The sequence below is a fragment of the Lepidochelys olivacea genome (genome assembly GCF_965140295.1).
Source record: "Lepidochelys olivacea isolate rLepOli2 genome assembly, chromosome: 10".
Taxonomy (NCBI): Eukaryota; Metazoa; Chordata; order Testudines; family Cheloniidae; genus Lepidochelys; species Lepidochelys olivacea.
The window spans coordinates 23,362,324-23,378,404 of NC_140420.1; the positions used below are offsets into that span (position 1 = coordinate 23,362,324).

At 39.4% G+C, this 16,081-nt stretch overlaps 1 protein-coding gene across 5 annotated transcripts in view; it reads left to right on the forward strand.

Moving 5' to 3' along the window:
* Positions 1-16,081, forward strand: part of LOC311527068 (uncharacterized protein) — a 153,296-nt gene that overhangs the window by 68,872 nt on the left and 68,343 nt on the right. For 4 of the 5 annotated variants that reach the window (XM_084640682.1, XM_084640679.1, XM_084640680.1 and 1 more), the window contains exons 25-35: positions 1,083-1,238; positions 3,167-3,300; positions 3,989-4,147; positions 6,800-6,980; positions 8,377-8,588; positions 9,806-9,994; positions 12,028-12,167; positions 13,836-13,998; positions 14,115-14,201; positions 14,666-14,800; positions 15,291-15,410. In XM_084640682.1, coding sequence (XP_084496808.1) covers positions 1,083-1,238; positions 3,167-3,300; positions 3,989-4,147; positions 6,800-6,980; positions 8,377-8,588; positions 9,806-9,994; positions 12,028-12,167; positions 13,836-13,998; positions 14,115-14,201; positions 14,666-14,800; positions 15,291-15,410 — 1,676 coding nt within the window. The remainder of the gene's footprint in view (positions 1-1,082; positions 1,239-3,166; positions 3,301-3,988; positions 4,148-6,799; positions 6,981-8,376; positions 8,589-9,805; positions 9,995-12,027; positions 12,168-13,835; positions 13,999-14,114; positions 14,202-14,665; positions 14,801-15,290; positions 15,411-16,081) is intronic. The other variant, XM_084640683.1, reaches the window with a different exon arrangement.

Below are 16,081 nucleotides of genomic sequence, written 5' to 3' on the forward strand. Positions count from 1 at the left end.
ATATCTTAGTGTGGTGGTTGTCAAACTTATTTGATCGCGCACTCCCCCTTTTTTGTGCCTGTAGTCCTTTACACACACACACTCAGCTCCTGCCACGCAAGTGCATATACTGCCACCCAGCTCTGAAGGCTGCACAGCCACCATCAGCAGCGCAGAAGTAAGGGATCCCATGCTACCCTTACTTATCTGCTGCTGCTGGCGGCTGCGCTGCCTTCAGAGCTGGGCACTTAGCCAGCAGCCGCCGCTCTCCGGCCACCCAGCTCTGAAGGCAGAGCAGCTTCTCATACTCCCTCTCTTCCCCTCCCCCCTGAACACATTCCACACACCCCAGTTTGAGAAGCTCTGTCTTAGTGGAGTCTCCAAGGATCCCCTGTGGGTCATGCTTGCCCTCCCAGCATTGCTTCTATAGAGAAATATTGTAGAGCTCAATATTTATTATATCATAATAAAGGAGTGGGCTAGATAAATAGGAAAAAATAAATAAAAGGTCCTGTAAAGTGGTGAAAGATGCCTTATTGACAGGCCTGAAAGTGAGCTCCTGTCTTCATCTATAGCACAGGCCGTCCCAGTGGGAGCTTCCCCACACTGTCCATCTCATCTCTATTCTGGGGAGATCATCTGCAGGGTGAGAGTTCAGTCTCTGTCCCTATTTGGTCCTGAACCAGGCTGCTGACACTACCAAGAGTGGCATTAGTTGCGGCCAGGTGCAATGTTGTTTCTTTGTAGACTCGTATCCACTGGGAATTGGGCTGAATCCACTCTTCTTTTCATGCAGACCACCTCATAGTGATAGTATATGAATCACTGTAATCTGGGCTGATTTTGAACCAATGAGCTACTGTAAAAGACATGAAAAGCGCTATAGCCATTGGTCAGTCCTTACCACTACCTAAAAGGGCCAATCCTGCAAGGCAGTACACTCTGTCACTGGGGGAGCTGAAGGCACTTGCTATCTCACAGGACTGGGCTGTAGGGCTGCTTTTTAGAAGGCGGTGTATGTTTTTTCCCACCAATGTATCCTTTTTCTGACTGCACAGTTCTCATCATGTGCTGCTGCATGGTAACCTCTGATCTTTCTGTAGTATTTCTGGAGAAAAAGGTTGATGATAAACTGAGGCAGTACTCACTTGAAGGGGAGACCTACCTTCCAGGTGTTCTTGGATCTCACACCATTGGCCTGCTGCAGCAACGAGGGAGCCTGTGGTCTAATGCTCTGAGAATAAAATATGGACTCCTAGGTACTGTGTAAATGACATTTATTGTTATGCTAAAGAGCAACGCCAAAAGATTAGAACGGTCTTCTGTTTCCCAACTGAATAAATGTAACTCTCAGAATTCCAATGTAAACAACCCAGAATAAATTTAAAAAGTGGTTTCTGCGAACATTCTCCAATATTTGCTTTAAAATACACTGTTTCTGCAAATATTTCCGCAGTTGCTAGAATGTTTATGAAAACTGAACAAAACAGATGCACAAATTCAGTGAATTCATTTAAAAAATGAGGAAATATTTCCAGAAATGTTTTGCAGTATTTCCCCAGCTACATTATATAGACCAGAAACACCGAGCTATTAAATTTACTGGGCAGCCAAAGCAGTCAGACAATCAAAGGAGTTATATGGCTTTTGCTGAACAGCTATAGCAGTTGGTGCACAGTGTGCATTAAAACCTGACCGTGTATATGCATATGGCATATTAATCCTGGGTCATGTGTAGTGGTCTGACTAGCTAAATTTTTTTAAACCAGCACAGATATGGTTTACTTTGCTAAAAGTCATCATTTAGTGTCATGTTAGTTAGAATATCATTTACAGGGAAACAAATATTCTTCAACCATATTAGTAAATGGAAAGTGTTTGTGCAGTACAATGGCTATTCTGGTTTGTACAAATACCCACTGAAAGCAAATATCTTTGAGCTTGGAGCTAAAAATAAGGGACCAAATCCAGACTTACATACAGTGTCGATCTTAAGCATTCAGTCATGAGTTTGGCTTAACAATCAGCCATTACTTTTTGTTTAAATGAAAGCCAAGATTTTCATGTCTTTGTATGGCTCCAGGAACTAGGCTTTTAACTAAAATCAAAAACAAAACAAAAAAACCCCACCACATATTGCAAGACCCACAATAAAATCGCAAAAGCTGACAATCTGCTACTTGCTCAGGTTTTGAAAAGTTTTTACCCAGATAAAAATTCCACCAAAGAAGTAAAATTAATGCCTGGGTGTTTCTCTTACTGCTGGGATGGAGGGGAAGAGAGAAACTTTAGAAAATATGTCAGAACAAACATAAGCGGTATCTTGATTTTCCTTAGGCAAAAATCAGCCTAACGACTTGGACCGTTTTCATTTTGTCTTCTGATGTAAAACAGATGTTTGCAATTTCCTAAACTTGGAAACATCTTTTATTTTATTAGAAAATAAAATAAACAGAGGCCAAAGTCCATAAATAAATCCTATCATGTGGCCCATTGTTTTAGGATTTTCATTTCTAATGGAACTTGTGGGATAAATCAAAGTTTTTATGACCTAACCCTGTCACCCCCAACCTTGATAAGCAGTTTTATCAGACAGAGACCTCTGCTAAAACAGCCTCCGCTAGATACCTTTCATTCACACTTCCATGCACTCTAACCTACTTATAGCACTTGGACTGCTCCCTGGCATGTTAGATAGGCACTAGCTACACTTCTGGGCCCCATTGGAAGAGCATGGGACACCTGGATTAAAAGCCTGAAGTGCTGTTACTGGTAATACATACCAGTAGCTGGGAACCTTTGGTTTCAATCAGAAGAGGACTCCGAGAAGGATATTACTGATTGCAAACTGTCAGCCCATTTAAATGAACAAAGTGTATACTTCTATATCATATGGTTCTTACTTTGTTAATTAATGTTTTCATTTTCAGAGGCAAGTTCTCCTGTAGAAAACACAAACCCATCATCCCTAAATACATGCTCATTGATATCATAAGAGTGTTCTTACCTCCAGATTCTTAGGATAAAATAAATTATATTTCTGTGAAGAATCTGTTGTTATGATTTCGTGAAATGAAAACTATAATGCAGACTTAGGGTTGTATTGATAGTTTACTGCGTATGAGTTGAATCTTTAATTTTTGAAAAGTCAAAGCATTTCCATATGTGTGTGTGTTGACTCAAACAGGAGATGCAAAAAATCTTCGGCATGAATGTAATGCAGGACAGAAAATTAAAGTGGAGACCAATCCAAATGAAGCATACAAACTGGATTTGGGACATGAGCTTCACTGTACACAGACTCCATCCTATAACCATAAGGTAGAGAGTTCAATATGCTGCAATGTAGGGTTTCAAACACAGGGATATCCCAGAGGTCAGTTTTGGGACAAGCTTTTTTCCCTCTTGTTTTAGTTTACAGCCTATTTACCTACTATGGGCTAGGGCATCAAAAATAAAAGTCACCGATTTCTGCTCTCTGTTACAGCTGTGTAAATCCAGAGTAATTCCAATTACTTCAGTTCTTATATATGCATTCATATAATTTCTGTGGAATATTTTTGCATATGCTTTTTAATCCCAGTATTTACATATTAATATATGATTTCATTGTCTTTTCCGTAGTCAGCGGTCCAGGAATCCTCTTAAGCATACAGAGTCATGGTTTCATCATACTTACATGTCCAGAAATTAGAATGTTTTACTTGGGCTTGTAACGCTTTTCAGGTTCAGTTTGTGATGTCCTTCGGACACTAACTAACCTTCAGCTGATTAACATCTTCAAAACTCCCTGTTCTCTGAATTGTTAAGAGGCAGAGCTGAAGCTTAATAACATATAATGCTGTCTAGTATAAATATTGAGCATTAGCTGTAACATAACTTTTTACTATCACTTGCCTGCTACCGAGGGGTATTTCTGTAGGCAGAGCTACTAACATTCTGTATATGCGCAGCACCATCTGTAAGGGGGAAAAGCATGACACAGGGAATGGTGTGTTGTGTTCTGCAGGTTCATTTGCGGCATGAAGAGAGTGCATCTCGGCTCTACTCCCAGCTGGACGTCAACTATGGCAAACACTGGGATGAAATCAACAACAAGAGGAAGCTACTGATCAGCCAGACATTTAAAAATAGTTCAAGTCCATCTCAGGTCAACTACTTCATGGAGGTAATAGCACCTGCTGTTGGATGGCACCTGCATTGCCAGGAAGTAAAGGGCAAACTGTATAAAAAAAATATGGAATGAGGCATAACGTGTGCTTGTGCTCTGAAAAAGTGATTATGGTGTAGTGGTCAGCCATGTTCGTCTTTCAATGACATCAAGGTCAAATACATTCAGTATGCAAGCAAAAGAGGTTTTCTCTAACTACCAGCTTAGCAAACTCAACCTGGGTTCTGAGAGTCAAGCTGAATTTTTCCCATCTCAACCATCATCACTAAGAATATAATTTCTGTAGTTCAAAATGTTCCCTCACTTACTCCTGTGCAAACAACTTGCATACAATAAATGGAACTTACTAAACAATTGTCTTGGAGCATAGGGAATAGAGCTCACTCTCTCTCAACAGTTTTATCCCTGTAGACAATCTTTTTTCATTAAAGCAAACTGACGGAATGCACGTCAAGAATAATCTGAGTGAGATGGCTCCATTGTTTGTATAGTCATTTTTCTGAAGCATGCTTATTTTGAAGGATACCATCTCACCAAATGTTATTCATTGAGCAAAGTCAGAATTTTATGTGACAGTGACTGAACCCCTTACACAAATATTATTTGAAAACTTTGTATTTCATTCATGTGATATCTTATTATTTGATGTGAGTTGCGGGACACTAAACACTGAATAAGGGGCATCCCTTAAAGTAGAGGCATGAGTAGTCTGCCTGGCCTATTAAGTGTTTTAAAGGTAAAATTACGGTGTGTGGATTAGATGAACCAGATATTTAGATATGAGGAGAAAGTTCAGATCCATCTGAGACCAAGAAGTTCAAAGATGCGTGAAAATTAAACCAAACAACAAGAAAACCCATTAGTTGGACTTTTTTCAAACTTCAAAAAAAGGTTCAAGCTTGATTTGATTTGAGTTTTTGCGAGGTTTTAGGTTGGCTTATGCAAACTGATTTGCCTGTCCTAATAAAGCTTACCTTGTACACAAGATGCTGCCGTGGGATCTGTAATGTTAGCAATCAAACACAAGAAGGGACCCAGAGCATATAGTATTTAGGTAGAAGTCTTCTTGTAGAATTACAATAGCTAGACTATCTTACAAAACTGTCTCTCCTGATTCCTCCAGACATAAACTGTGGGATCAGAAAAATGTTTCCCCAGTAATGTAGTAGAGAATAACTAGATGCATTATGGTAAGTTTGTGCCTTCCTTTGAAGCATACAGTATTGACTGCTGAAAGAGATAGAATAATGGATCATATGGCAATTCCTGTGTTACTCATGTCCTGTCTGGATTTGTAATGGATCTTTACAGAAACTATGCATATAAACTTCTATATTAGTTCTTAGGGAGACTGTAACAGAAACACTCACCTCTTCAGTGCCTCCGGCTGCTGCTGCATGCAGTACTCTAATCCTTTTCCTGCTCCTAGCGCCTCCTATAGGTTCTCAGCTTTGCTTGACAGAGCTTCAGTGGCTTGAGGCCTTCTGTGTCTCAACACTCCAACCAAGTCACAAAGTTCAAAATGAACCCCTTCTGTGATAGCAATAGCAAAAGTCCAATAAAACCATCTATCTGCCTTCACCAGGCTCTTCAAACTCAGCTCTGGGGCCTTTAAATTTAGCCCTTCATTCAGGCTTCCAAACAAGCCTTGTCCCCTTCTTGGGGTTTACACCACTTTGCCAATGGGGGAACCCAGGCCTGCCCACTGCTATGGATTCCAACCCAGAGACCTTATAAACAGCAGCTACATACCACTTACTTCAATTTATTGCTGCTATTTCCCTGGGCCTCTTCCCACCTGACCCTTTTATTTTCACCCCGTATCTCACAGTTACAGTTCTCAGGTCCTCTCCCTCCCAGTTGAAGCAAATTCAGCCAGAACCAAACTTTGGTTATCCCTCAAGCACCATTGGCCAGAGAGGAGTACTCTGCCTTGCTCCTCTGCTCCCAGCCAGGAACTACCCGCTAATGCTTTGCAGTGCCTTCTGTCTGAGCCTGCTGGGCTCTGATTCACTGCTTCTGTGCAGCCTCTCTAGGCAGGCCTCCTTTCCTGGGGCGAAGTGTTGTAGGACGGCGGAACCTCTGGCTGTGGACCACAAAGGCAGCCATTACAGGGGCACAGATTTTACAAAGCTTCTCAGCCAGTAGCTGCACATGAAAACAAACGCTGATGTTTGTTTAGAATAGATGGTGACTTTTCCATGTAGCCTATATCTGAACTGTCATAAAGTATACTGCATATTTCAATATTGTTTTAGCAGTGACCTCCTACTAGCAGCATAGATTTTACCAGAGACACCAGCACCAAATGACATGAAATTATTATCATGACTTTTTAAAAATGACTAAGGAGCTGATCCAAAGCCAACTGAAGTCAATGGGAGTTTTTCCATAAAAGTCAATTGGAAGTTTTTTCATCAACTTCAGTAGACTTTGGATCAGGCTGTAAATGCATAATTAACTGTATATAAAAATGCCATACATAAAATGTCTGTAACAGGTCTAAGGACCTTTGAACAGCTATAAAATGAAATGACAAATGTGCAAAGCAGAGCTGCTTGAAACCCAAATGAATGTTCTGTTGGTCTTGATGGTTCAGAGGATGAGAAATGCTTCCAATTTTAATCAGAATTCATTGTTGTTTTCCAGTTTACCATGCAAGTCCCAGAAAAGCAGGTCAATTACAGAACCCAGCTGCAGCACTCACGTACCTCTCAGGGCCGTTCGGAAAGTAGCACCAACTTTAAGGTGCAGTACAATGACCGCATGCCATTTGTGGCAGGACTGCAGTGGAAAGATACATCCAGAAATTACCTTAGGAAGTGGGAAGGTGAGGTACCACTAAACATTTCCAACCTCTGACGTAAAAAGCAGTCATGCAAAGGTGCTCCTAGTATTTTTATGAATTAGTCGTAGAGAGTTATTCCTGTAAGTTAATGGTGAGATACTTTCTAGAGGCAGATATCTCCGGATATAGATTAAATACATTAAGGGATTATTTGTTCTCAAAGGAGCCACATTTTGAATTGTTTGCCCTATCAGGTACTGACTGGATCTACATTATTGATGTTCAAGAAAGGAAAAAATATGAGGGGACAGTGACTTGAATATCAAGCTATAAGTTAAACACTTAACAATAGTAATTCGTTTCTGTTTGTGTGCATCGATATCTTTGTGTATGAATGTTTAAAACTTCACATTTATGTCAAGGGAATTTTATTTTAGTAAGGACAACAAGAACTAGGCCTTTATTATTATATTCTGTATCTGTCCTTTCCAAAGTTGCTTGGGAAGTGGGGGTTGTACTGATTTATCTGCTTCCTAGTTGTTTGTAAAAAATAAATAAATAAAATAAAAATCTATTTTCTGATATTTATTGATCAAACAAATTGGGTCAAATTCCACCCTAACTTATACTCCATTGACTTCAGTGAGATCACGTGTTGTGTAGTATTTGGCTCAATCTCTGTACTGGCACTTAAGAGCTACATTTCCAAAGTCGGTCTGTACCAAACTCACTTGTGTGTGCGCACATGGACGTTTTGTTGCAAATTGAGTAGTCTGATGTAAAGGACCAAGTTCACCCAGGGGTATTTCCATTGACTTCATTTGAATTACACCAGAGTTTAATTTGATCCCTAACAAGATACTTTTTTGAGGTTTTCTTTTGAAGGTTTGCAATGTTTGGTCATAAATGTCATTTGACATGGCACATATTTATCTGTGATTTACTTGAATATATCACAAGCTGTGAATGGCATTATCTGATGAATCTTTAGATAAAATTTCAAGGTCCTAACATCTAAGTATAAACAATAATAGTTGACAGAGTCGTGGAAAGAGCTTTCACTATAAACCTTGTGCAAAATTCACCTTCTATCTTTATATGTGCAGTCCCGTTGGCTTTGATGGGACTAATCATGTGCATAAAGGCTCCAGAATCACTAACTCACTGTGTGAATAAAGATTGTGCACATTGTGGCAAATCATACAGTGGAATCCAGGTCCCTTGCCGAGTAACCACTAGATGACATTTTGTCCCATCATTAATGGGCCTTTGGTAGTACAGCACATATGATTCATAAGATCATAGTCCAAAGACCTCTGCAGTATACCAACACATTTTAGCCTCAGTCTAAGTCAATTTTGTTGCAGGTTTAGAAGTCAGGTAGCACAAGACCTAACATTCTACCAGCTTTAACTTCAACCTGTTAATTTGCTTTCAGGTGCATTAAACATGGATACCCCATGGCTATATCTGTATGTAGCTCACAAACTACACCAACCTGAGCGATCTGCTCATCTGTCTTCTATGGAGCTCACAGCTGGGAAAGCCCTTTCCATCAAGAACCTGGTGGTGGAAATGTTCTGTAAAGACAAAGGCAATGAAAAAGAAGGGAAAATTCACATCTATACACCAACTACAACCTACCTGCGGGTTAGTAACTCATTGCTTCCTTTCATAGCACCCAGCATGGATGGGTATCGTATAGCAGTAGTTATACAGCAATTCTCAGCACACAGCATGCAGTGATCTTTGTGTGTGAATCTACCAGATAGTGTCTTGAAATGCATATGTTCAGCTGTTTCCTGGGCTTGTATAATGTGCTGTTCATCCTCACCCTGGCACCTCGTTAGGCATCTCTGTCCCTCACCTTGCAGTGCAAGCACAGTCAATACCTCCTAACCAGTTCTGGAAAATGTGATGCATGCTAGCTGTGCATGCAGATGCAGCACATCTCTCCTGAGGGTGACATCATCCCTCCCTGCACAAAGCATTTGGGGGATGGAGTTCCACCCTGCCACTAATCCAGCCTATGAACCTCCTTTCTTCAACGTTTTTGGGCCATTGGATGTGCGATACTTCTAATATCAGAACAGATTTTAACCAAAGACATCAAGTCTACTGATTCTAGGACTGATTCTAATTTCACTAACACAACTGTGGTCTATACAGGTTCTAATACCACGATCATCACCCCATAGTATCTGAGCACTTCTCAGTTGTGTATTAAACAACAGAACTAACATCTGACACTAGATTTGCCCTGGAGTAACTCCATGTATTTTGATGTAAGTGCACATGTTTTGATGTAAGTGCAAGTGAGATCAGAATCAGGATCTTTCCATTTGAAAAGTCAGTCCTCTTTATAGCATACATTATTCAGAATTAAAACTGTAGGTCAGGGTTTAAGAGAAAGCAGCTGTCAGCTGAAATGTCTTTCATGCTGGGACAAACCCATAATTCAGGTTACTTTAGGGTGTTCCTTTATTTTGAGTCCCACCCTTTCCCCATTAGATCTCTGTTGGTCTAGTCCCACTTGAGGATTGTTGGAAAGAAAGAATTGGCTTACTTGTTAATTTCTTTGAAGACGTCCAGCCATCTATCCCTCCCTTGTTTGGGCAGAACATAAAATAAAAAGAACAAAGATAGATACTGACCGCCTCGTGAGAATTATAACCTCCTGAAAGTGAGATTAATGTCTTTACAATGGAAATGCTGGAAACTTAACTCTAATAGATGCTGTTATAATTGTCATGGAGACTTCTGTCCAAGGAATCTCCTTCCATTCATTTCTCTGCTGTACTGCAGAGAGAAAAGGATCCGACCTGCTGTAACTCAACAGGTCCAAAATATTTATCTTTATCTTTCAGGCATCCACAGTCAATCACCTTGAGAGGAATGTTCTGCACAGTTACAGTGAAGTGGTATCAGTGTGGAACCAGCTCGTGAGGAATGAGATTCATTTGGAGAACAGCGAGCGAGCCAAGTTTCTTTGCTTTAAGATAAAGAGTACAAAGCAGGAATTTAATTTGTCAGCTGACTATTTACACCTGCAGGGGGTAAGATGGCTGTATAAATGTTAACTTTTCTGGATCTGGGACTGTATCTTGCAGGTGTATCCAAATGGGGAGCATCACTCATTTATTAGACTTCAATCTTGCACATCAGTAGCTAGCTTTTTCTATCCTTTTATATTGTGAGAAATGCTGAAATGTAAAACTGAGTTTTGTTTTGTTTTTTTTAAAAAAAAAAACACTTCATGCAGGCTAAAGAAATCCATCACCACTACTAGATATCTCCTTCATTTTTATGGTGTGCTTCAGTTTGAGTTCTTCTCTCATCTCTTAGAGGCCAGTGGCACATACTGGGTGCTGAGGGATGCTATGTTCCTAGAAAACATGAAAACCTAAATACTTAGACCTCAGTGCGGGTGTGTGATATATGCAGACGCTATTGCTAAATACTTTGAACTATCAGGTACCATGCCTGCATGTAGGATAACAGAAGAGCTCTCCAAATTATGGATTTCTGGCCATTCTGAAATATAGAGGGGGAAAAATTGCTTCCAGTCAACCTAAAAATGAAAATTTCAAAATTTTTCAGTGAATCAAAAAACAAAATTCATTTTGGGTCAAACATTGTTTTGATTTTGATCTTTTTTTCTTTTTTAATTTAAAAAATAAAATTAAAGGTAACTTCAAAAAGAAGTGGTTTCAAATGGAAAAGTTTAGTTTCAAAAATATCAAAACAAAATGTTTTGACTTTTTTAGAATTTTGAGTTTGGGCTTTTTACTGTAACGATTCGTGGCAATCAACATTAATTCTCAAAAAATGTTTTCTTTGACCCAAATTTGCATTTTTTGCCAAAAAAAGAGATTTGGTTGAAACATTTCACCCAGCAGTTTCATGCACCACCACCTACACTTCAGTGTGCTTGATATAAATAAACTAGCCTTTAATATGCAAACAATAGTGCTGTTTGAAGCTATATTTACTTTGCTTGGTGTCTACAGTGCACAGCAGATAATCAACAGCCTGTCCTCTAAAAAGATACTTTGACCAGCTTAGGATACCATATGTTTTGAAAAAACAGCCCTGTTCCATTCACAAATCAAACCAGCGTAACTGAAATGTGAAACTGACCTTAAAATACAATAATTTATCTAAAACATGAGCATTATGTCCCTGCAGAAAATACAAATGCAACTCCTGTCCCGTAATTTGCACTTGTACTTCATGTCTGTATTTCCACAAAGGTCACTCCTTTTGCTCTTCACAGAAAGGAACAGGTTTTAATCTGTTGCAGCCTGATGGCTCTTTTAAAAGGAAACTTGTGATGTACTGAATGCATGCATATTCTGCAACTACTGTGCATTCAAGTATTAGGACTCATAGACAGTAGGCAGCAAATTCAGAGTTTTAATGCTTGCTTTGCTTTTACAAAACACAGTGTCCTAAATTTAATCACTGTTGTAGACCCGATCTTGTGAAGAGCTGAGCTCAAATGGAGTCAATGCTGCTCAGCATCTTGCAGGATTGATCCTTATTGCCTCCAGTATTATTATGATATAAAAGAAATACTTTTAAATTTACTTTGATTTTTTTTTTAAATCACACATTAAAATGTTTGTACTTTATGGTATTCTTTGGTTACTTTGCTGTACAATGGTGATATGTTTCGTAGCAGTTACTTCTCCTTTTTGCCCAATGTTTTGCTGCACAAATGTGATGAGCATCTCCACTGAAAAACAATAACAGCCATGGAATAATTTAAGGCCTGATCCTACTGAAGTCATTGGTTCAGATCTCAATGTCACTTAAACTGGTGTAAATTAGGAGTAGCTCCAATGAAATCACTGGAGTTATACCAGTGTTCAAATTGGTGTAAATAAGATCAGAATTGGGCCATTGTGAGCTTTGTTGTTGGCTTTATGGGGAGCAGGAACGGACTTGTCCTGTAAGACAACAACCTCACTGCAGCCTGGTTCACTCTGTGGTTTGTGACTAGCCACCTCTACCCATGGGTCCAGCAAATCTGACTCAACTCTCCTCTCTCAATGCTACCCTGATGCTCCTGCTACTTCGACTGCAGCCTAAAAAGACTAACTTCTCCTTGAGGGCTCTATGGACAGACCACAAGAGTCTGCCAGTAGTGCTGCAGCTTGAGGGTCAGATAGAAGAGCTGAAGAAAGATAAGATGTTCTACCAGAAACGTGGAACCATCCATTTCAGGTATAGTAATTTTTTTTTCATATCTCCACAGAATGTTTACCTTAAATTTTAATGTGAGTTTTAACGCTCCTGTGAAAGGTGATGGGCTTGACAAGACTGAAGTCCCCATTCTGCCTATATGCCTAACCTTGCACTGCCAGACTAAGTCTTTGTAGCCATTCTCTGGTGAGACTGTTAAAAAGGGTGCTAATTGCAATAGCTAATTTTGTGATAAGGACATCTGTTCATTAGGAACTCTGCAGAGAGCATCAGCTCATTTCACAAAGACCACAGAAAAGTCACAAGATGGTCTGACTTTCAGGTGGTGAAGGTCCTAACACTTATAATTAAGTCCTTGAGCCACGTAGGTGCCTATTTTTCTCCCATTTCCTAGGGAACAATATGACTGCCTTAATGTCAAATATATCTCCCCTAAAACATGTTGTTTTAGTTTGGAAATGTGTTTCATTTACTCCTAGGAAGGAATGCATGGTCTCTTGATTTTGGCCAACTCTAGAATCTGTCCCTTGATGTGTCATTACTGAAATGTAATTTCAGGGACCCTACAGAAATTCAGAGCTCAAGTCTGTGGGCTGTTGTCCATCTCCAGAGAGATTTTTGAGCATTCTCAATGTCCAGGGAGGTCAGAAGGAGATACAAGTACCCAGGATCCCTTAGGAGCTGCCAAACGTTTGTATAAGTGGCTGTTTAAGTAGTGGAAAAAGTACATGAATGAAAAATGAGGAATGATGTCAGCTGTCCTGTTGTGCGTGAACTCAGTCCAGTGTGAGGTTATAAAATTGAATGTCTCCTTCCTAAGCTTTCAGCTAACTCTATTCAGAGAAGTCTATAAAATGCTGCAGCTAAGTAATAAACGATGCCCTGGGCTGAGGATTAGCTGAACATCTGTTTCCTAGGACACCTAAATTAGTTCACTGAATTTGATGCAAGTTATATTGTTTCTACAGAGTACAAAAAATATATTTGCTAGCTGAGATTTTCAAAGTTGCCTGAAGGACAAGGGAGGATCAGTTCCCATTAGAAATTAATGGGAATTGTGCATCCATATCTTCCTGGCGGCTTTGATGGTCACACGCATTGGCTGCAAGATACATAAAGTCCCTGTGTGGGTGATACATGCGGCACTGATTCAGGTGCTCTGCACCTGTCCTTCATACACCCATAGAATCCAACATCATTTCAGTTACTTTAAATGCTAGAAGATGTTGGATATGTTGTGTGGTAAAGGGTAGGAATTTTCCATCAGAAATGCTGGCTAACATGTAACACTATTATTATGTATTATTATTTATTCTTTGTATTCCCATACACCTGGAAGCCCTGGTCATGGACCAGGAGCCCAGTGTGCTAGGTTCTGAACAAATACAAAACAAAAAAAGACAGTCCCCGCCTCCAAAAGCTTGCATTCTGAACTAGTATGGAACTCTAACAGTATGTGTCATTCTAGCACATTCAGACAGGTACCATTATCAAACATTTCTTTTCCCTTCTTCATCCTTCCTCTACCCCTGTAATTTTTCAACCTTCCATGTAGGCTTGCTTTGTTTCAGTAATTGACACTAGAGGTGTTTGCAATTGAATGTCTAGGAGTTTCAGCTGAAGAAAGAAACTGTTTTTTTTTTCTCTGTGGTTTTTCCTTAAAATCTTTACTTCTTTGTTTTGTCCCAGACATCCATTTAAACTGCCCATTCCCCAGAGCTTCCTTCTCCAGGAGACATTTACTGTAGACAAAAAGCAAAAACACTACTTCTTGGAAACTAAAATTTTGATAAATGGGCTGGATGAATCAGTTCAAACCTTTACACTTGGCTACCAAGCTGAACATCCCTATGTGAGTGATACCTGATGTGAGAATTTGCCTGTAACTTCAGATAGTGACATAGTCAGAAAATAAACAGGTTACTCTATAGAACTCACATCTCTGGCTTTTGTTCCTCATTTTTTTAGATTTGTGCTGGCTTAGCTCATCCTTATAACAGCAAGATTTTCCCCAAAAATGTAGAAATATGTGTCTTAACCCGATGTCACCAAAGTGTAAGTAAACTTTATGTTAAGTTTAATCCATAAGAAAGGCTCCACAACATGTCTGTATAACTGAAGGTTTACCAATTTAGTTAAAAGTTTGATTGGTTTTGAAAATTTGCTCACAGCAGCTACCAGAACGTAGGCAGGGAAGCTGAAGTACAAAGAGGTGTCTCTTCTGTGTTAGAGGAACAAGTATATTTTGTGTAAATTAATGTTAAGTATTATTATTATTATTTATTATTAAGAATGTGCATTGGGAAGCTGGAGGTTGTAAGTTCAAATCCTGGCCTTGGGCAAGTCATTTTACCTTTATTACCAAAATTAATTTATTTTTCTTACACTGCTCAGCAAGTTCCTTCAGAGTCATAATGCAACAGCTCCCTACTAACAGGATATCACTCACATTTCATAATAGGTCAGGCTAATATTCTGCTTGGTTTGCTAATTCTAACAACTTAAATCTCAACACACAGGCAAAGCATGAGATTGAAGCTATTCTGAAAGTCAATGAGAAAGATGCTGTCAGGTTTCTGGGCAAGTACCAGAACAAATCCAGTGAGATGGATTTCAGACATCTCTTACACATGAACATGACTCACTCGTTCCAGGTATTTGCACTGACATTGACACCTTCCGTACTTACTATGAACAATTATTTCCTCCCCACCAAGATACAGTTTCCCCTTTCTTTGAGTCTCTTCCCTTCTGCCATTCAATAAGCTCTCAATGTGCATTCCATTGTTTTTCCTTAACATTCCTTTGGTTTGGGGAGTTTTAGTTAACATTCATTTTTTTCTGTGTTTACACAGGACATAGCACAATGGGATTCTGGTCCATGACGGGGGCTCCTAGGTGCTACCACAATGCAGATAATTAATAATAGTAATTAATAATCTGTCTGTGGGGAGCTAAAATATACTGATCATGTGGATTTTTTAATTGTAATAATTAGGAAGTTTTTTCAGCCTGGGAAGGGGTCATTGTATGTATTAAGTAAAAGGTTTATATATACACACACACAAAAGTATGGATAGAAAATGATGAAAGTTAACTTGTATAGAAATAGCCATTATGCACAAATTGTGTTTTACTGAACAGCTCAAGTTTCCACAAGCACTGGCCCTGAATGGAGAGCTCTTTTCTGTGCAATCCAAATGGGAAATCTTTGACTATGGTGTGAATATAAAAGCCACCATTAACAGAAATGATTCTTCACAGGTCAGGTTCCTATTTATTGTGATTCCATTGCATGAACTGGAGTTATTGTGATGTACCTGCTTATTAATTCACTCTTGCGAAAGGCAAGCATAAAAACAGTGTGTTGCTCAAGACCTCAAGGTCTTGTATTGGCTCTTTCCATAAGAGTGAATTTAATTCTCTGAAAAGCTTCTATAGTTTGATTTAACTTTGTATCATAAATTCCTGGGGAACAGCATTCAGGGAGGGGAGCACAACATTCATAAGGCCATGAAGTTCTTGGGGAATCAGATGACTCTTGTTGTGGAGAGGGAGAAACCCAGAGCACCTAGTTAGGTTTCTGTGGTTAGATTGTGGCTTGACTGCTGTGCACAGTTGGAATTTGTTTTTATTTTGGAGATCGCAAACTTTGGAAAGTTTATAGAATTGCTATGAGGAATTCATCCTCAAATAAAATACCTCTGATGCCTAAACTCCAGAACCTTCCAAGTGTTTAGCAACATACTAAACATAAAATGCTCCCAGAAAAGATTTGCTAGTTGAAAGTATCAATGCCAGGAAGGTAGATATTTTCCTCAGAACTAGGAGATGGACCCATGGTAAGAAAAGTGTCGTTCTAGCCATGCCGGTCCCAGATCTTAGCGAGTCAAAGTGTGTGAGATAATATCTTTTATTGGACCAACTTCAGTTGG